This window comes from Tamandua tetradactyla, chromosome 16 (assembly GCF_023851605.1).
Source record: "Tamandua tetradactyla isolate mTamTet1 chromosome 16, mTamTet1.pri, whole genome shotgun sequence".
NCBI lineage: Eukaryota > Metazoa > Chordata > Mammalia > Pilosa > Myrmecophagidae > Tamandua > Tamandua tetradactyla.
The window spans coordinates 82,796,192-82,817,663 of NC_135342.1; the positions used below are offsets into that span (position 1 = coordinate 82,796,192).

The 21,472-nt window shown below is 61.3% G+C and overlaps 1 protein-coding gene across 1 annotated transcript; it reads left to right on the top strand.

Moving 5' to 3' along the window:
* Positions 1-8,047: 8,047 nt before the first annotated feature.
* On the top strand, positions 8,048-20,153 carry ZNF469 (zinc finger protein 469). Its single transcript, XM_077130495.1, has one exon. It carries the CDS (start codon positions 8,048-8,050, stop codon positions 18,917-18,919), a length of 10,872 nt encoding a protein of 3,623 aa, XP_076986610.1. The 3' UTR covers positions 18,920-20,153.
* Positions 20,154-21,472: the final 1,319 nt, after the last annotated feature.

Below are 21,472 nucleotides of genomic sequence, written 5' to 3' on the forward strand. Positions count from 1 at the left end.
TCTTCTAAAAGTTTTATGGTCTTAGATCTAATGTTTAGGTCTTTGATCCATTTTGAGTTAATTTTTGTGTAGGGTGTGAGATACGGATCCTCTTTCGTTCTCTTGCATGTGGATATCCAGTTCTCCAAGCACTGTTAATTGGAGAGACTGTTTTGTCCCAGGTGTGTTGGTTTGACTGCCTTATCAAAGATCAGTTGTCCATATAGCTGAGCACTCTATTCGATCCCACTGGTCAGTATATCCATCTTTATGCCAGTACCATGCTGTTTTGACCACTGTGGCTTCATAATACACCTTAAAGTCAGGCAGCGTGAGACCTTCGACTTCATTTTTCTTTCTCAGGATATTTTTAGCTATTCAGGGCACCCTGCCCTTCTAGATAAGTTTGGTTATTGGTTTTTCTATTTCTGAAAAGTAAGTTTTTGGGATTTTAATTCGTATTACATTGAATTTGTAAATCAATTTAGGTAGAATTGACATCTTAACTATATTTAGTCTTCCAATCCATGAACACAATATGCCCTTCCATTTATCTAGGTCTTCTGTGATTTCTTTTAGCAATTTCTTGTAGTTTTCTTTGTATAGGTCTTTTGTATCCTTAGTTAAATTTTTTCCTAATTTTTTTTTGGGGGGTTGCAATTGTAAATGGAATTTTTTTCTTGATTTCCTCCTCAGATTGCTAATTACTATTGTATAGAAACACTACAGATTTTTGAGTGTTGATCTCATAACCTGCCACTTTGCTGTACTCATTTATTAGCTCTAGTAGTTTTGCTGTGGATTTTTCTGGGTTTTTGACGTATAGTATCCTATCATCTGTAAGCAATGAGAGTTTTACTTCTTCCTTTCCAATTCTGATGTCTTGTATTTCTTTTTCTTGTCTAATTGCTCTGGCTAGAACTTCCAACACAATGCTGAATAACAGTGGTGATAGTGGACATCCTTGTCTTGTTCCTGATCTTAGGGAGAAAGTTCTCAGTTTTTCCCCATTAAGGATGATGTTAGCTGTGGATTTTTCATATATTCCCTTTATCATGTTGAGGAAGTTCCCTACTATCCCTATCTTTTGAAGTGTTTTCAACAGGAAAAGATATTGAATTTTGTCAACAGCTTTTTCTGCATCAGTCGAGATGATCATGTGGTTTTCTGCTTTGATTTGATGATATGGTGTATTACATTAATTGATTTTGTCAGTTTGAACCATCCTACTGGATTCTATTTGCAAGAATTTTGTTGGGGATTTTTGCATCTATATTTATTAGAGAGATTGGCCTGTAATTTTCTTTTTTTGTAGAATCTTTGTCTGGCTTTGGTATGAGGGTGATATTGGCTTCATAGAATGAGTTAGGTAGCCTTCCCTTCTCTTCAATTGTTTTGAAAAGTTTGAGCAGGATTGATACTAATTCTTTCTTGAATGCTTGGTAGAGTTCTCACGTGAAGCCCTCTGGTCCTGGACTTTTCTTTTGGGGGAGCTTTTTAATGACTGATTCAATTTCTTTACTTGTCATTGGTTTGTTGAGGTCATCTGTTTCTTCTCGAGTCAGTGTTGGTTGTTCATCATTTCCAAGAACTTGTCCATTTCATCTACATTGTCTAGTTTATTAGCATAAAGTTGTTCATAGTATCCTCTCCTTACCTCCTTTATTTCTGCGGGGTCAGTGGTCATGTATCCCCTTCCATTTCTGATTTTATGTATTTGCATCCATTCTCTTTTTCTTTTTTGTTAACCTTGCTAAGAGTCTATCAATCTTATTGATTTTCTCATGGAACCAACTTCCAGTTTTGTTGTTTTCATGTTCTCAATTTCATTTATTTCTGCTCTAATCTCCATTATTTCTTTCCTTTTGCTTGCTTTGGGGTTAGTTGTCTGTTCTTCCTCTAGTTCTTCCAAGTGAACAGTTAGTTCTTCAATTTTTGCTCTTTCTTCTTTTTTGATATAGGCATTTAGGGCAGTAAATTTCCCTCTTAGCACTGCCTTTGCTGCATCTCATAAATTTTGATATGATGTGTCTTCATTTTCATTTGCCTTGCGATATTTGCTGATTTCCCTTGTAATTTCTTCCTTGACCCACTGGTTGTTTTAACAGTGTGTTATTGTGCCTCCATATATTTGTGAATTTTCTGGCCCTCTGCCTGTTATTGATTTACAACTTCATTCCTTTATGATCTGAGAAAGTGTTTTGTATGATTTCAATCTTTTAAAATTTATTGAGACCTGCTTTGTGACCCAGCATATGGTCTATCCTTGAGAATGATCCATGAGCACTTGAGAAAAAGGTGTTTCCTGCTGTTTTAAGGAACATTATAGGTGTAATGTCCTATAAATGTCTGTCAAGTCTAGTTCGTTTATTATATTATTCAAATTCTCTGTTTGTTTATTGATCCTCTGTCTAGATATTCTGTCCATTGATGAGAGCAGAGAATTGAAGTCTCCAAGTATTATGGTAGATGTGTCTGCTTCTCTTTTCAGTGTTTTCAGTGTTTGCCTCATGTATTTTGGAGCACTCTGACTTGATGCATAAATATTTATGATTGTTATGTCTTCCTGTTGAATTGTTCCTTTTATTAATACAGAGTGTTCTTTTTTGCCTCTTTTAATTGTTTTACATTTGAAGTCTAATTTGTTGGATACTAGTACAGCAACTCCTGCTCTTTTCTGATTGTTGTTTGCATGAACTATCTTTTCCCAACCTTTCACTTTCAACCTGCATTTATCCTTGGGTCTAAAATGCATGTCCTGTAGACAGCATGTAGATAGGTCCTGTTTTTCAATCCATTCTGCCAGTCCATGTCTTTTGATTGGGGGATTTAATCCATTAGCATTTAATGTTATTACTGTAAGGGCAGTAGTTTCTTCTACCATTTTGCATTTTATATGTCATATCTAATTTTTTTCTCTCTTTACCTTTACTGATAGTCTTCATTTCTACACTCTTCTGCACACCTCTCTCTCCTGTCTTTTCCTATCTGTCTCTAGTGCTCCCTTTAGTATTTCTTGCAGAGTTGGTCTGTTGGTCACAAATTCTCTCAGTGATTTTTTTTGTCTGAAAATGTTTAAATTTTCCCCTCATTTTTGAAGTACAGTTTTGCTGGATATAGAATTCTTGATTGTTGGTTTTTCTCTTTTAGAATCTTAAATATATCATACCACTGTCTTCTCACCTCCATGGTTGGTGCTGAGAAATCTACACATAGTCTTATTGGGCTTCCTTTGTATGTGATGGATTGTTTTTCTCTCACTGATTTCAAAATTCTCTTTTTCTCTTTCATATCTATCATTCTGACAGATAAGTGTCTTGGAGTATGTCTGTTTGTATCTATTCTGTTTGGGGTACACTGTACATCTTGGATCCGTAATTTTAAGTCTTTCATAAGAGTTGGGAAATTTTCAGTGATAATTTCCTCTATTAGATTTTCTCCTCCTTTTCCCTTCTCTCCTCCTTCTAGGACACCCACAACACATGTATTCATGTGCTTTATGTTGTCATTCAATTCCCTGAGTCCCTGCTCATATTCTTCCATTCTTTTCCCTATAGTTTCTTTTCTGGATTTCAGATATTCTGTCCTCCAGTTCACTAATCCTATCTTCTGCCTCTTGAAATCTGATATTGTAGGTTTCCATTGTTCTTTGCATCTCTTCTACTGTGTCTTTCATTCCCGTAAGTTCTGTGATTTGTTTTTTCAGAATTTTGATTTCTTCTTTTTGTTCATTCCTTGCCTTCTTTATATCCTCCCTCAATTCATTGATTAGATTTTTGATGAGGTTTTCCATGTCTGTTCGAACATTCTGAATTAATTGTTTGAACTCCTGTATCTCATTTGAATTGTTGATTTGCTCCTTTGTCTGGGCCATATCTTCAATTTTCCTAGTATGAGTCGTTGTTTTTTACTGGCGTCTAGACATTTAATTACCTTAATTAGTTTTTCTGGAGATTGATTGTTTTCACTTCTTTAACCTAGGATTTTCTTGCTGGATGAATTTGTTGTCTATCTGTTCTTTGACATTCAGTTCAGTTTATTCTGGACCACTATCTTAGGTTTTGTTTAACAGATCAGAGTTTTCCAGTTCTTGTTTTCTTGTTTCTTGCCCTGCCTGTATGGTGCCTTTTTCCCCCCACCCTTAGGAGGGTCTACTTAGGTATTATAGATCCCAGCTGGATTTTCCCAGACCAAACTGGCCTCCTGTCAGGAGGAAAGAGTCACCTGCATCAGTTTTCCCTGAGGGTGAGACCCAGCAGGTTGAAAGACTTTCCTGTGCAGTCTCTGGACTCTGCACTTTTCCTATCCTGCCCAGTATGTGGTGCTTGTCTGCCTGCGGGGCCCCCCAGCATAGCGGTACCTTTGACTTCAGCACAGTCTCCTGTCTGGGGCGTGGTTGAGACAGAGGAGAGATTGTAGGCCGGCTTTAATTGCTTCAGTTTTCCAGACCCTGGGTCTGAATTCCTTGAGGGAGGGATTCCACCTGAGCTGGGTCCCACCCCTCTCCTGGGGAAGGTACAGCCTACAGGGAATTACCTCCTTTCACCTGACCAGCCTCTTTGACTAGGAAAGTTGGAGCCCAGGAAGCTTTGCAGTTGTATCTAACGAGCAGTTAAGCAGCAGCAACAAAGCGAAAACTAAAAATCCATTTCAGAACAGGACCCCTGCTCCTCGGGCTTGTTCATCAAGATCTCGAGTTGGTGTACTGTTCTGTGCATCTCCAGGTCCTGTGTGTGCCCCCCCTTCTGTTTTAGGATCCAGCCCTTTTCAAGTATTTCGTGCTGTCCTATCTAAAAATCCTCTGCTTGTTTGTTTTTCTTGTCTGTGCCAAGGAAAAGGCTCCTAGCACCTTTAGCTCAAGGTTCAGCTGAGCTGGGGGCCTATTTTTAGTTGTCAGAATTTGTGAATTAGTTCCACAATTGGAACTTGGTTGGGCTCAGCCCCTGCTGCTGGTAAAGTCCCTTTCCTTTCCCCTCTGGGAAGCAGCCTGTGGGGGAGGGGCGCTGACCTCCGCGTTTTGGGGAGCTCAGGGTTCTGGGGGGGCTCGCAGCCAGTCCAGCTTGTGCAGACTGGGGTACGCTGTGTGTCCATCACTGATGTGGCCCCAGCAGTTGTTCTGTCTTGTTCCCGGCTATTTACCAGCTGCTCTGGTGGACGAACTAAATCCCACACCTTGCTAAGCCACCGGCTTCTTTTAAGGAGTTTTATAAATTAATTTGGTAATACCAATCTGGAGGTAAGAGAATATCATACTCAAACATAGTGAACAGAACAAATAAGAGAGCTTATAGCCTCAACTTAAAAATTTTCAGCCAAGAGTCGAACATAACACAGAAAACATAGACGTACGAAACCTACAGCAGCAATCTGTTCTTGCCCCACTCTTAGGTTTTTATTTGAATTTGTTCTTGGCCGACAGGACAAGCTGAGGGGTGTTGCCTCACATGGGCTAAAGCTTTCCCCCGACGTTTGCAGAGGAGACCTGGGCGCCTTCTGTGCCCCACGGTGCCTTCTCGCAGGGGCCCTGCCTCTTTCTCAGGCCCTTGACCCCCACGTGCCCTGTGGTCCGCTCTGGGTCCGTGCGGCCGCCCTCTGCCAGGCAGGGCTCGGTGTCTGAAGTCCAGGCCAGCCCGCGTGCAGTCGGGGTGTCGGGTGGGCCTGGCTCATGCACCCCACAGCCCCCCAGCTTTCCCGTGGGAGCATGTGACAGCGCAGGCCGGGGGTTAGTGCCAGGCGGGTCCGGCCCAGAAGGACCTGCGTGTCTCCTTTCCCTGCTCATCTTCCCAGTGCAGGATGAACTGGCAGGGCTGGGAGACTCCGAGGACGAAGGGAGGGTCTCGGCCTCGCGCGCCGACGTTCTCTGATTTGCTTCTGCTAAGGAGTCGTTGGATGAGGCCGTTTGCGTCTCACGAATTCCTCGTGTGCCTCGGTTGCCAATCAGGAAACGGATGGTGGCTTTTGGGGCTTGGGGAGCGACTTCCCTGGGCTGCCTCCAGAGCAAAGGGCCTGGCCTGAGCCGAGACGCCCCCGCAGCCAGCGCGGCTGCACACCGCCTGTGGGCTAGGTGCCATTTTCTCCTTTCCGTCCGAGGCCCGCTGGACCTGGCCCCGCTCCGCGCGCCGCATAAGCTCAGAGAGCTGGACACGAGGCCGCAGAGCTCGGCTCCAAGGACCCCCGCCACGTCCCCACCGTGTGGCCACAAAAGAGGGAGCTCCTGAGGCTCCCCGGACACCCTGCCCGGGTGCTCGTCGCTCTCAGGGCCTCAGGCTGGGGCTCTCCTTCAGACCCCAATTCTGACACCAGGTTCTCCCAAAGATACCCTGAGGTATTGTGCAAACTGTGTTAGACTTGATTTGGGGAACAAGCAACCTACAAATCAAGCAGCCTGAAGCAGTGAGGAGGGAAGGGCGGCTGGTACGGACGGGGCAGTCGGGGCAGCAGTGAGGAAGTGCCCTGACCAGCTGGCCCCAGGTTCCGTCTCACACGGGGTGGGGTGGATTGGGGATCTCATGGGGAGGAGGGACCCATGGGTCCATGTGGGCTGCCCACCCCGTCTCACGGGCTCCCTCCAGCCCCAGGTGGGCCCATCGCCAGGCGTGGCTTCTGTGCAGTGCTGCAGGGTCCCTCCACGGTTCCACCTCCTCGGAGGCCCCTGGGGTCAGTTGTTTTGTCTTCTGGAAAATCCTCTCTGGGAAGCCGGGCCATGCCAGGTGCAGGCAGTCACTTTGCTTTCCCCAGCGGTGTGCAGATGTGTCCGTGTGTCTGCGCGTTCACTTCATGTGTGCCGCACGTACCACGTGCGAGGCACGGGGGGTTCTACAGGGAAGGGGTGGCTCAGGGTCTCTCGGCGGCGTCCAGCCTCCTGTTGCCTCGCTGAGACCTGAGGCCCCGGTGCTGGCTCAGAGCCCTCGCTCCTGGGTCAGCTGGGTTCCCGTGACCCGAGGGGGCGGCAGGATCTGACTGCACAGGACTTGCCCCTTTCATCTCCTACCCACTCTGCTTGCTGCTGAGTGGCCTTGGGCGAGTCCTGGAACCTCTCTGGGCTTTGGTTTCCTGCTAAAAGTCGGCAGTCTGAGGCCGCCTCCTGGGCCCTGTCACAGGCCACCCAGCTGCCTCCTTCGGGTCAATGGGAAACCTGAGCTCCAAGGGGGCCGGGAGGACCCCTCGGCCCCCACCCCGCGTGGCCTTGGCTCGTGGCTCAGCTCTGTGCCACGTGGGGGGAGGGTGGAAAATGAGTGATTTGGAATCGCTGGCGCGGGCCTGCCCCCAAAGGGAACCCCGACTGAGACCACGCATCCGGTGTCTGAGTGAGGACAGAGGAGGGCCCCGGCCTCAGGGGATTCTCTCTTCACCCCAACACACACCAGAAGCCCAGTGTCCCTGGGGGTGGTTTCCTCGGGGCGTGCTCTGGCCGAGAGTCCAGGGCTCCTGGGAAGGGGCTTGAGGCTGTGCAGCTGAGCTCAGGCAGGCAGCTGGTTGTCAGCCCAGGTGCCCGGGTGGGGAAGGGCAGCTTGCAGCCGGCAGAGGGGCCAGAGAAGCCAGGCACGATGCCCGAGGGGCAGTGCAGGGCACACGCCGCTTCCCTCTTCCTGCCACTCCACTTCTGATGACAGACCCATCCTCCGCTCCCTCGGCCCCCTGGCCCCCCACCCTGGCTGGGTCTCAGGCCACAAAGATGGCGCAGCCTGGCCTGTGTGTCTCCCCCAGGGCCTCCCCTCACGGCAGATAGCCCAGCAGGTCTTCTCCACCTCTGTCTGTCTGTCTCTCTCCCGCCCTAGGGAATCTCATTTGCTCTGGTGGGACCCTGCTCCCTTCATCTCTCTCCAGGACCCCCTCTGAGCCCCTCCCCCAGAGGGTGGGCCTCAGTGGTGTGCGAGCCCCTCCCGCCGCCCCCCACTCACTGGCTGTCCTTTCCTTTCAGGCTCTACTCGGGACCATGCACTTTCCTGGGGCCCCCCACGGGGCGAGGACAGCAGCCCAGCCGGCTCCCCACAGCCCGTCTCGGACCACTGCATCCCCCCAGGGCTGAGGCCCCAGGGCCATGCCCGGGAAGCAGGCGCCCCGAGCCATGACCGGAGAGCTGCGGCCCAGCCCAGCGGCCGGCGCCCCGGAGCCCCCCGCCCAGCCCCCCGGCGAATCCCCTGGCCCGGCTGCCAAGGGCACAGGGGAGGCGGGCTGCACGGTGTCCGAGCCCGGGGAGGCCCCTCCGCAGCAGGCCAGGGGCACGGCAGCCAGGGCCCCCCACCCCGGAACCCAGCCCCCCAGCAGCAGTCCGTGGTGGCCCGCGAGGGGGGGCAGCCAGCGGGCTCCCCCAGGGAAGGGCCCCGCCCAGGCCCGGGTGCGGCGGGGGGGCCGGGGCCGCGGCAGCCCCCAACCGCTCTACAGGCTGAGCCTCGCCGGCTCGAGGGCCAGGCCCCCCCAGGACGAGCCCCCCCAGGCGGAACTCCCCCAGGGCGCACGGCCGGGAACCCACGGCCCACCCAGTCTCCCGAGAACAGGGGCCCCACCGGCCCCCGATGAGCTCGGCTTCCAAAGGTGCTTCCAGGAGAGCTGCTCCGGCTTTACCTCCAGCAACTATACCTCACCGAGCCCCGGCCCCCGGCCCGCCCCAAGAGACCCCCGGCCCGGCGGCGCCAGCCCCAGCCCGCCCGCCTATCCCGAGTTCCCCGGCAGCGAGGCCGGCACGTGGCCCCCCGCTGCTGAGGACAGCTTTCCAGGTGCTAATTTCGGGGCCCAACCCGCCGAGCCGGTGCCCTTTCTGGAAAGCGGCAGCCCGAGCGCAGCCCCCTTCCAGTACCCCTTCCCGGCGCTGCCCGGTGACGCCGCCCAGCCCAAGTTCGCCGACGGGACCGTGGTGCTCGCCTTCCACCAGACTCCAGGCCCGTGGAGGGCACAGCCGGGGGCCCCGCGCCCGGCCTTCCCGCTGCCCCCCCAGCCTGCCCCTCCGCCACTGCCCGGTTACCCCGGCCCGGTCGATGCCCCCAGCGACCTCCGTGGGGCTCTCTCCACCCCTGGTGCTGCTCCCCCAGTCCCCAGCCCCTTCCCAGCCAGTTTGCACAAGAGCTTGACCCAAGCCCACCCCAAAAGGTCCCCTTCGGCCCAGGACGGGGTGGTGAGCCTGAGGGGGCCTCCAGGTGCCCTGCCCCAAGTACACTTTATGGGCAAAACCTTTGGACGCCCAGGAGCTGGTGGCCTGGGCACCAGCCCAGGGCCTTTGGACAAGGAGCTGGCCACAGCCGGACCCCCACCCACCCCGCAGCCCCAGCTTTGGGGTGGGGGCAGTGAGGCCCTGTCCCTGATGGGCTCTGCTGCGGCCACTTACCCCACCCCTGGCCTGGCCCCCCTGGCTGCCCCCAGGAGTGCACTCTTTGACAGCCAGCCCAGTCCTGGCCAGCAACTCTGCCTCCCCCAAAGCCCACCACTCCCCTGGTCCCAGGTGGTCCCAACTGCCGGGCCCAGCCCCACCCAGCTGGACCTACTGAGCCAGTTGCCATTTCCCACGGGGGGCCCTGAGTGGCAGGGGGGCGGTCAAGGGGCCCTGGGGGGTCCCAGCCCACTGCCCGGGCCCGGGGATGATCTGACAGGGCCAGGAGGTGGCCCAGGCCGGCCGGACAGCAGCTCCCCCGCCCTGTTTGCCTTCCATGGGCTGAAGGATGCTGCAGCCCAACCCTTGTTCTTTGGGGTGGCCCAGCCTCAGGTGTCACCCCGCCTGCCCCCGCCCAGGGTGGTGGGGGCTTCTCCGAGCGAGTCCCCGCTCCCTTCGCCTGCCACCAACACTGCCGGCAGCAGCTCCTGCTCATCCCTGTCGCCGCTGTCCAGCAGCCCGGCCAACCCCAGCTCCGAGGAGAGCCAGCTGCCCACGACCTTCCTCCACCACGCTGCGCGCCCCCAGGAGGCCAGCACCACCTTCCCGGCCCCCGAGCCCTTACACGCCCTCCCGCTCGGCTACCAGCCCGGCCTACCTGAGCCCTTCCCCTTCCCTGCCGAGGGACCCTTCAAGTGCCTGGGGGAGGCCGCGGAGCTGGGCAGAGGGGGCCTGGGGGCCTTCCCCAGGGGGCCGCCCCCCTACCCCACCCACCACTTCACACTCAGCAGCGCCAGCCTGGACCAGCTGGACGTGCTGCTGACCTGTAGGCAGTGTGACCAGAACTACAGCAACCTGGCTGGCTTCCTGCAGCACCGGCAGTTCTGCAGCCTGCTCCTGGCCAAGGCCAAGGACGGCCCCCCAGGACTGCCGGCAGCCGCCCCCGCCCCCAAGGCCCCTGCCGCGCCCCACCCGAGCCTGCTCAGCCCCGCCAGGCCGGCCGGTTTCCTGTTGGACGGGGACACACGCGGGGAGGGCAAGGACGACCTGCTGAGGACGGGCTTCTTCCCCGGCCTGGCCGCAGTGCCCCTGCCACTGCCCACCTCGGAACTGGACATGGAGGATGCCGCCAAGCTGGACAGCCTGATCACGGAGGCACTCAACGGCCTGGAGTACCAGGTGGACAGCCCCGAGATCGACAGCAGCTTCATCGATGTTTTCGCTGACGAGGAGCCCTCGGGCCCCAGGGGTCCCGGCGCGGGGCCGCCCCCCAAGGCCAGGCCAGGGGCAGCCGCAGACGGCAAGGCCCCGCCCCCAGCCCCGGCACCCACACCTGAGCCCAGAGCCCCCCGTCTGGGGGACCAGGGCCCCCCGCCCCCCAGCCGGCCCCCGACCCAACCCCGGGGCCCCGCGCCTCCCAAGGCAGGCCCAGGCACCCTTGGGCAGCCGAGGAGGGGGAAGAGGCTCAAGTGGTTCCGGGCAGGGCCGGACCCGGCCACGGCCAAGGGGCCTGGCAGGGGCACACGGACCTGCCCGAGGCCCAGGAAGAGGGGCAACAGGCCCGAGCCGCCCCCAAGCCACCCCCGGGACCTCAGAGCCCCCAAGGGCCGTGCCGAGGCCGGCCTCCATGTGCAGACCAGGCGCTCCAGGCGCGTCCGGCTGCCCGCCGGGAAGGACACAGCCAAGCGGCCGGCGCGGGGCGGCACGTGGAGCAAGGAGCTCATCCAGAAGATCGTGCAGCAAAAGAACAAGCTCTGCCGGCGGCGCCGCTCCCTGGCACCCGAGATGGCCGCGCCCAGCGCCCAAGATGGCGGGTTCCCAGCCTGCAACTCTGCGTCCGAGGACGAGGGGCCCCGGCAGTCAGGTTCCAGTCTCAAGGGCCGGCCTTGCCATGGCTACCGGAGGCGGCGCCGCGGGGACAGGAGGTCGGCAGTGGCCGCGGCCCAGGGCCCTGGAGAGGTGCAGGGCCAGCAGAGACTCGAGAAGGGGAGGGGGAAGCAGGACGCCGGGCCGGACAGCGGCTCCCTGACCCCAGGCCCCGGCAATGGCCACTCGCAGAGCCCCACGCCTCAGCCGGCCACAGCAGACAGGACGCCCCCGGAGGCCCCCGAGCCGCTCCTGTGCGCCTCCCCTGGCACCCAGGCTGCCCTGGAACAGCCCCCGCTGCCGGCTGCCTCCCAGGACAGCGCGAGCCCCGGCATGGCTGAGGAGCGGCCCAGCGACCCCACGGGCCCGGGGCCACCGCGGCCCGGCGAAAATGACACCAGCAACCTCCTGCCGCCAGGAGCCCTCGCAGACATGCCTCCCAGGGCCGCCCTGCCAGGGCCAGGCCCAGGCGCTTCGCTGGGTGCCCCCCGGGGCCCGAAACCCCTTGCGCCTCCCGACAGAGGGGACGGCCCCACAGGCCAGCGGGGGGAGCTGCCGGTGCTCGCCCCCAACATCGCGGACGCCACCTCCGCCGAGCCCGGCGTCCCATTTTGGAAGAACCATTCCAGGAGAGGCTCCGTGGGGGTGCCAGGGGCTGAGGAAGAGCCCCCATCCTGCAGGAGCTCCCCGGGGCCCGGGGACCTGGCCGGCCGCCGCAGGGACCCCCCAGACTCCGGACTTCTGGACACGCCACCAGTCGGCAGCCTGTGCGTCTGCCCAGACAGTGTGGGCACCAAGTCTCCCAAGGGCCCCCTCTCCAGCGCTGCAGGGGATCCGGACACCGCTGCATCTCCACTGACCCTAAAGTCCACAGCCCTCTTCGGCGGGCGGCCCGTGGACGGATTTGACCCGCTGCTCTACGATGGCAGGGACTGCCACGCGCCCAGCGCCTGTGCCGACCTCCCCACGACCAAGACCCCCTGGGACGTGCTGCGCCCCCAGAGGTCACTGGAGAAAGACTGGCTGGGCCTGGGGGCGGGGTCCCTGGTGCTGCCCGACCCTCTGGGCCCCGACCCCGGCCGCCTAGGATGCAGGCCCCTCGGCAGGCAGCCACAGGGCACAGGGACGGTGGCCTCCAGGCTGGCACCCGGGAAGGCGAGCACGAGTGGCGGCGTCTTCACACACTGCGTGTCGGAGAGCGAGTTAGAGATCAAGAGGCTGGTCACCGAGCTGGAGAGTCAACTGCAAAAAGGGGCCCCAGGGGCCCTGCCCAAGGCCGAGCACGCAGTCGGAGCCAACTCAGACAGGGGCTGGAGGCCGCCCTCCCTGCTGCCCGCCCGCAGGACCCCCGTGCCCAGCGAACGCAGGTTCATGGCTGCCGAGCTCACTGCTCTCAGCAACCTGGATCCCTTTCAGGGAGGGGAGGGGATGGCTGGCGGCACCCCAGAGGGCTGGCACCGCCCCGCCTCATTCCACCTGGGAGAGGTGGCGCCCAGGGCTCCCTGCAGCCCCCCTGCTGCCCGCCACCATTTCCGGACAGTTCTCCAGAAAGACCCAGTCTCAAAGATGGAGTCCACTGCGGCAGCGGAGCACAGGGCTCGCCTGGACGTCTGTCTGTCTGACCCCCTTGAGCAACGCAAGCCCCCACTGGACGCCAAGAGCAGCCCCAGCTGTGCGCCTCGATTTCCTGCACGCCACGAGGCCCCCGGAACATGCCCAGGTGAGAGCCTGCCGCTGTGCCTTCCCCGCACCCGGACAGGTGGGCTGGGCCGAGAGCCCCCCACACGGGAGGTGCCCAGCAGCCCCGCAGCCCACCGGACGCCTGGCTTGGTGTTTCAGCGGGACGAGACTGTCAGCCCAGATGCTCGGTCCAGAGAGGCCTGCCAGGAAGACCCCAAAAGCAACACAGGCACCCCTGAGGGGCCTGGGCCCCCCTGGCCCACGGAGGAGGGGCCAAGCCTTGGGGGCAGCGAGGGCAGAGAAGTTGTGTCCACCCCACTGCCCAGTCCCGCCTCCGTGCCCAATGTCGGGCTGGCCCAGGACCCGGCCATGAGCCCCTTACGTCACCTCCAGCTCCTGGTGGCCAGAGCAGCCGAGAGTGAAGATGACACCCCGGTCAACTCCCCAGGCCCCCCAGACCCTGCTGCCTCTGTGCTGGCCAGGCGTCCTCGGGGGCCAGGGGCACATGTGGACATTCTGCACCAGGCTGAGTCCGAGGAACACAAGGGAGGAGGGCAAGCCAGCCAGCTGCAGGCAGGCAAACACGGGAGCCCGGGCCAGCTGGGCAGCCTTGCCGCGCGCAGTGCCAAGCCTGAGACCCTGCCGGCCGGGCCCGTTGGGGGGACAGACTGGCTCGGGGAGGGGTTTGAGGGAAGTGGGGTGGCCTGGGGCCTTCAGCACAAGGCTCAGGCAGCCCCCAATGGTTCCTCCTCGGCCCTGGCCTTGGCAGCAGCCCCTGCCCCCCATGGACCTGTGGACTGGACTCTGGAGAAGGCGGCTGGCCTGGGCCTCACAAAGTGGCCTCTGTCTGCTGGGGAGACCCTAGGGCCCCCTGACAGGGACCTGGCCCTCGTTACCTTCCTACCTGCAAGAGAAGCCACCCCCGCCCCCCTCCAGCAGCTGCCCCAGGAAGACCCTCCCACTGTACTTTCAGGGGCCCTGGGGGCCTGCAGTGAGCTGGGGGGGCTGTGTCCAGCCTCCCCCCACTTCAGGGACCCTCCCAGCCCCCATGGTCCCACCTGGACACCTCTGCAAGCTCCCACAGAGGCTGGGCTCGAGCAGCCTGCAGCAGCACCCCCACCTCTGAGCTCACACCCCTGTGACCCCAGGGAAGGCGTGGCCTGCTACCCGCCCCTGGACAGCCAGGGCCTTGGAGCCCTAAGCCCCACCTGTGGCATGGGCTGTGCTGAAAGCAGAGTTTTCAGAACCCTTGAGGGTTCCAGAAAGGAAAGGCAGCAGGGATCCCCCACCCACTCTGCCCCCTCCCCCACAGTGCCCGTAAAGGCCATGGGCCTGCCCAGTGTGCCTGGCACCGATGGCTCCGAGGTGGGCAGATGTGGGCTGCGATCTGACCCCAAGCTCCAGGTACCAGACCCCCACGGCAGGGGGGCCCTAGACCCCCCCAGCCCAGGTTCCCCACGGCCCACAGCCCGCCTGGGCCCCAGAGAAGGCCATCACACAGTGGCTGTGTCCGAAGACCCATCTGCAGGGTGCACCCTGGGGACAGGTGCCCTCGCCTGCCTGGCAGGTGAGAAGGGGGCCAGTGGTGAGGGCCAGGAGGAGCCGTGGACACCCAGGGCTGGACACTCAGGCGTTAGAGTGGCTCCCAGAGGCTCCCGTGGGCCGACGGCCAGCGGCCCTGCAGTGGCCCTCCTGGACGAAGCCTCACGTCCAGGCAGTGTAGCTGGTGACTCCGGGCCTGACAGCCCCCAGGGGGAGCCCCCAAGTGCCCAGGATGCCGGTCAGCTGCCCCGCGGCCCGGAGAAGAAGCTCACATCCTCAGGGACTGGCTGTGGGAAGGACGGGGCTCCAGCCGGACCCTTCGCCGCCTGTGAGATCTGCGCGTCCTCCTTCCGCTCCCAGCCGGGCCTGAACCGCCACGGGGCCAGGAAGCCCCCGCCGCGCGAGGAGGGCCAGGTCGCCCGTCCCTGCCGCGGGGCCCTGCAGCACTCAGCCAAGCCGGCCCGGGCGCCGGGGAAGAGGGGCCGAGAGGTGCCGGGGAAGGAGACACCGTGTAACCTGCCCGGGCAGGGGTCCGCCACCCCTGGGGACATGCAGGGACCGGAGACGTCCGAGGAGGGGGGGCAGGGGCCCAGCCCACTGGGAACCCCCGAATCCCCATGCAGCCCTTACCTAACTCCCCCAGAGCTGACCCACCAGGGGCAAGTCATGCAGCCTGCGGCCTCCAGATCCCGGAGAGTGGACGGGCCAAGCAAGGCCAGGCCCTGTCCCAGGGGAACCAGGAGGAGGGGGGCAGGCCTGAGGCAGCGCCCTGGACCCGGGGAGCCCCCCGGCCATTCCAAGGGCAGGTCCAGTAAGAAAGGGAGGAAGCCGAGAGCTGGGAGCGAGAGGAAGGGGCCCTCGGAAGTGGAGACCAGCCCTCCGCCGGCTCCAGAGGGGATCTCACAGGGCCCCAGCACACACCCGGCCGCCAGCCCCTCCGCCCCACTGCACCTGGGCCCCTCGCCGCGAGGAGAGTGCAGGATAGATGAGCGGCCGCCTACTCTTGCTGCCGTGCGGGGCACAGGGGTGACGGCGGGTCCAGAGGAGGTGGGCTTGGGTGTTTCATGCGTGGAGCAGACGCGGCCCCGGGGCCCTCCCGGAGGGAGCCATGGAGAGAGGACGGACGGAGCCCCGGCACGTGCCTCCCCGGGCGCCAGAGGGACCAGTGTGCTTGGCACTTGCAAAAAGCCATGGCAGGTCACTGGGCACACGGCTGCAGAGGGCAGCAGTGGGGGCGAGAGCAGGACAAGGGAGGGCATCCTTGAGGGGCACGAGAACCCCTGGGGGACGCCAGGTTGCCCCGAGACACTGGGTGCTGAAGTGAGCGGCTCACCCCGCAACCAAGCCCAGGGCCACCCGGGTCGCTCCCCCGAAGCCTTGAGCCCAGGGCCTGGGGACGCCATGTGTGTGTTGGATGACGAGGCCGCGTTTTCCCTGCTCTTCCCACTGGGTGACCGTCGGACTCGGAGGAAGCCCCCCCGGGTCTACGGGAAGCGCGGCCCAAGGCCGAAGCCACCAGTGTCCCCACCCAGCAGCGCGGCCTCCCGGCCTCTCTCCCCCCGCCTGCCCATGGACCTCAGCGACTCCGGCTCCCTGTGCCTCTCCCACGAGGGTCCCTGGGATGACGAGACCTTCCTCCTCAACGGGCTTCTCAGCAACCATGTGCCTGCAGTGGACACCTGGACGCCCAGCCCTGGCCCGAGGGCCCCCGAGCCGGACAGGGCCCTGGACAGCACAGGGACGGCCCCTCCGCACTGCGCCGATGCGACACAGCCGCCCCACCTGCGCCCTGACAGCTTCTCGGAGCGCATCCCCGAGCTGCACATGGTCCCTGCGGCGTGGCGGGGCCTGGAGCTGCGGGCGCCCCCTGACGAGGTGGGCTCTTCCTGCAGGGAGGCGAGCCCCGAGCCCCCCGACCTGGAGAGAGAACGCTACGAGGCTGTGCCCCCCGGGACCACCAGCTCGCCGCTGCTGCCTGCCCTGGACTACGAGGGGCTCAGCGCCAGGTTCCAGATGCAAGACCCGGGCCCCCCAGGTCCCGGCGAAGGCCCCGGGGAGCTCCCCGGTGCGAGCTGCTTGGGCTTTGAGTCCGCGGCAGGCTCGCAGGGACCGCAGAGTGCAAGGACAGAGGAGGCGGGGGAGGCGGGGAGGGCCCCGGGCAGCGGGTCGCCTGCCAAGGCCAGGGGCGGCTGCTACAAGTGCAGGGTGTGCTTCCAGCGCTTCCACGGCCTGGCCGAGCTGGACCTGCACAAGCTGACCCACAGCCCCTCGCCACCCCCCACCTGCTACATGTGCGTGGAGCGCAGGTTCGGCTCACGCCAGCTGCTGCGGGAGCACCTGCGGGAGAAGCACGCGCAGGGCAGGACGGGGCCGTGGGCCTGCGGCATGTGCCTGAAGGAGGTGGCCGACGTCTGGATGTACAACGAGCACCTCCGGGAGCATGCCGTCCGCTTTGCCCGCAGGGGCCAGGCGCGCGTGTCCCTGCAGGGCCAGCCCGGCTGCGGGGAGGAGGGCAGTGCCGTCTCATGCCTCCTGGGCAGCTGCGCAGGCCACGCGGCCCAACCTCACGCGGGCTCGACAGGGAGAGCGAGCGGCCGCCCGTGGGAGGCGCCGGCGCAGGAGACAGGCGCCGGGAGAGGGACCCCAAAGCAGAGGGTGAGGCCCAGGGCGCGCGCCCCCACCGCAGGCCAAAGTGGCTCCTGGACGCCGGACAGCCCGTGCACCCGTGCCGCCAGCAGCTCTGCTGCGGCATCCCCGGGCCTGTCTCCTGAGCCCGGGCCCGACGGCCAGGCCCCCGTCCAGTCCGGCCCTGTCCACCAGGCCTGCCAGGACCCTTCCCGCCACTGCCACCACTGCGGGAAGCGGTTCCCCAAGCCCTTCAAGCTGCAGCGCCACCTGGTGGTGCACAGCCCGCAGCGCGTCTACCTGTGCCCCAGGTGCCCGCACATCTACGGGGAGCCCGGGGAGCTGCAAGGCCACCTGAGCCGGGAGCACGGGGCTCGGGAGGAGCCAGAGCCGCCACCCACACCGCTGTTCGCCTGCGAGCTCTGCGCCGTGGTCATGCACGTCATCAAGCGCTCCTTCGTCTGCAGCACCTGCAACTACACCTTCGCCAAGAAGGAGCAGTTCGACCGCCACATGGACAAGCACCGGCGCGGGGGGCTGCAGCCCTTCGCCTTCCGCCGCGTGTGGCGGCCCGGACAGAGGACCCCCGCCCGCGAGGGCGCGCTGCCCAGCAAGCGGCGCAAGGTGGCGGCGTCCGGAAGCCCCCCAGGGCCCAGCGTGGACCGGCCCCTGTCCCCCAGCGGCAGCCCAGCCCTGCCTGAGCTGGCCCTCCCAGCCCTATTACCCCCCGGCCCGGAGGCCTGCGCTGCCGGGGAACAGGCCGAGACCCAAGAGGAGCCTGCAGACCCGGCGGGACGCACGTCCAGAGTGGGAGACCCACCCAGGGAGGCTGACCTCCGGAAGCTTCTGCCACCGACCCTGTCTCCTTTCCCGGCCGTGGCTGATGGCAAAGGTGGCCTCAAGCCAGACCCAGCCCTGGAGGGCTCCGAGGACAAGGCTTCCCTGGACAGCCCCATGCCTCTTCCCCCACCCCAGCCAGAGGCCACAAGCAGTCCAGACGTGGAAGGAAAGGCCGCTGGCCTGTCCTCAGGGAAATGCCGAAGCGTCGGTGCCCCCGGCAGATGTGCCCCCGACCACTGCCCGCCAGGCCCCTCCTCTGTCCAGAAAGAGAAGCCAGGGCCCACCTGCCCCATGAGGCCTGGGGCCGTCCCGGGGGGCACCTCCCACAAGGACAGGACAGCAGTGTCCATGCCTGGCAAGGTGCCCAAGTTCCCACCACAGCTGAGGAGGGCCGTGGCGAGCCCCAGAGAGCTGGCCCGGGACGCTGAGGACAAGCTGAAGCCCAGCCCCCCCAAAGCCAAGCCAGGCCCCAGCGCCAAGGCCGAGGGCGGCAGCCTGCCCCAGCCAACCAGTGGGCAGCTCCAAAGCGAGACAGCCAGCACGCCAGCCAAGCCCCACTGCCCAGGTCAGAGCCCCACACCCAACAAACCGCTGCCTCAAGCCCCAGCCAAGGGCTGCACCAGAGGACCCCAGGGGAGCCTGGGGCCCAGGGAGAGCTCAGAAGGCAGTGAGAAGAAGAGAAGGGGCCGGACTCCAGGGCCAACCAGAAGTGAAGGTGCAGGGGCCCTGGGGCGAGCCCCCTCTGAACCCGACAAGCCCCCCCGAAACCCCCGGAAGCAGGCGACTCCGAGCCGTGTGCTCCCCACCAAACCCAGACCAAGTAGCCAGATTAGCAAGACGCTGCTGCAGTCCAGCCCCACGCCTGGGGACTTCTGGCACAGGAGAGAGGGGCTGGGCAAAGCCTTCCCAGAGCTGAGACCCCTCCACAGGCCCTCCAAGAGGGGCCGAGCGGCCCACGGTGCTGAACCCACTGACCCCCATGCCCACCGGACCGCCGAGTCCCAGAGCGACCTCCTCAACCAGCTCTTTGGGCAGAGGTTGACCAGCTTCAAGATCCCTTTGAAAAAGGACGCTGCGGAGTAATTTATCCCTTTAAGAAAGGACCCTTCAGAGCAAGTTCCCGGGAGCAGAGTGGGGAGCATGGGACCACAGAGCTCCCTGTCTGCCGCTGCTCCCCTCCTTGAGCTTTGGGGAACGGGCATCCGTTTTCTGAGAAGGTTTGCTTCGTGGCCACTCGTCTGCTTTGATTCACTGATGTATCATGCAAAAACACTCAGACTGTTATTAGGGCAGAGGTTCTTTGAGCAGGACGAAGTGTAGCGAGAAATCCCTTTTTTACTGGAGGACTGAGGTCGAGAGGGCAGACCAGCAGCAGCCCCTTTGAGACCTCGAGGCAGCATTTTTCTCTGAACCAAGGACTTGAAGAGAGAGTCCCCCACCCACACCCTTGCGTCCCATCACCAGGCGCCAGGGTGCCAGCATCGGAAGACTTGCACACGATTCCCCCACTCGCAGGCATATGGGTGGGGGGGACCAGTCAGGGCAGCTAGCGGAGGTGGGCTCCCTTGCATCTTGCTGCTGCTGTTACTGGAATTCCAAAGCGACCTTGGAAATTCCATGGGGACGGGGCAGGGCTCTCCGCTTAGAAGAGCCAGATCTGAGCCACCCAGTCCCCAGGAACCGGTTCTCCCATGCCCTCCACCCGAGGGGCCGGGTTTCCCACTCGGAGTGTGCAGGAGACTGCTCACCCGCCTCCCCTCCCTGCCCCTACCCCTCCCCGGGGTGCTCTGCACCTTCCCGGACAGAGCTCGCGGCTCTGGGTATTAGCCCTGTCGCTCGGAAGCCCCTGGTGCTACCCTCATGCTGTACTGTGAATGCAGGCTTCCTTCACTCAACTGCGGGGTTGGGTGGGGTCAGGGCCAGGAGGCGGCAGGAAGGCGGGGAATGTGTGGGTCCTGCAAGCCTCCCCACACCACCCCTGCACCGTGCAGGCCCCCCGTGCCCTGACGGGCCCTGGGCTCACGGGGCTTTTGGACAGACTCATGTCTTGTGAGGGAGAAGCAACGAGCACTTCCTTGTGTTCAGAGGTGTTTCTAAGGCTCATTGTTGGTTTTCTAGGTTTTTAGGTTTTTGTTTCTTAATTTTTTACCTTGGGTGCAATGCGTATGTCAAAAGTTTTTATTTTGATATTGTGAAAAGGACCAAACTGAGCAAACAAACTGCCTCCGGGGCCGTGTTGGGGGCGGTAGGTCCAGCACGGGCCGGAGTGCCAAGGCCGCACTGTAAAGTCAGAGCAAACTCAGCCCTTCAAATATATTCCAGCTATTTTCACATAGGGCCGCGTCTGTGTGGTGCTTGTCCCTCGCCGCCCTTCCTGGGGGTGCTGCCTCGCCCCGCTGTTTGGCTCACGGGGTGTGCTCAGCTGCCCCTTCTCCGCAGCCTCTGGGCGCCCAGCACTGGCCCAGACTGGAGGGTACAGACATGGGCCCCAACAAGACCAGGCCGGGTTTCAGAAGGCCAGCCCTCCAGGGATGCAGAGGGCGGCGCAGGTTCTCGGAGGAGCGGCACCCACCTGGCTGCCCGCCCAGGAGACCCCCCAGGTGGGGCAGAGGGGGCTGGGTGCCTGCCACCCCTCCCCCGTGCCGAGGCAAGAACAGGCAGGGAAAGCAGAGTTACAGCCCCTGGACCCTCCTCGCTCCCGGCGCCCGCCCCTCCGCCCCTCGGCGGAGAAGACGGGGCTCCTGGGAGTGACGGGATGTTGGCTCTCTCCGTGGAAGGAAGGAGGAGGGAGGAAGTGAGAAGAAAAGAGGGAAGGAAAGGAAGGAGGAGGAAGAGAGAAAGAAGGAAGGAGGGAGGGAGGGTCGGCATCGCTCCACCCACGGTGCGGAGGTAGAGGGCAGCTGCAGCCCTTGCATGGGCTGCTCTGTGGCTGCCCAGTGGGAACGACCAGGCCTGGCTGCAGCAGCGGGGCAGCGGGTGCCCTCGGGTTCTGGGATTGGAGGAAGAGGAAAGTGGGGTGGGAGAGAAGGAGGGAGGCCAATTCCCCGCACAGGTTTGGCCTCAGGATCTGGGATAGCTATGTCCATGGCAAGCTCCCTCCGCCGTTCATCCTGAATATTCCAGGGAAATGTCCACTCTTTACTGGTGTCACTGTTGTTTTATTGGTGCCTGGCCTTGCATCTCCCGTCTCTGTCCACCTCCCCCAGGGTGAGTGCTGAGCGTGCCCTGCTTCCCGGACGTTGCTGGGAGAACTCGGACTGGGGGCGCCTGTTGGAGGAGGCCAGTCGGAAGGGCAGTGCTCAGCCTCAAAGCTCTGCTCGCAGGAGTGGACATTCGGGCTCCCCAATTTCAGCTGCAGGGGTTTGGGGACCCTGAGTCTGGAGCTGAGGACACTGGGGTGACCAGAAGGCTGGCTTTTAAATGCCCAGCAGGTGGCCGGAGACCCTACAGCCCCACCGCAGTCAGGAGTCCCCCGCGTGGACCGCTGCGGCCTGGCCACCAGGTGGCAGCATATGTCCCGACTTGCACAGGCGGCCGGCACAGGGCGCAGAGATGCACAGCCAGACACAGGCGGTGCCTACCGCACACGTACGCTTGCCGACGCGCACACCTGCTTGGCCCCAGGCCCGCGCGGTT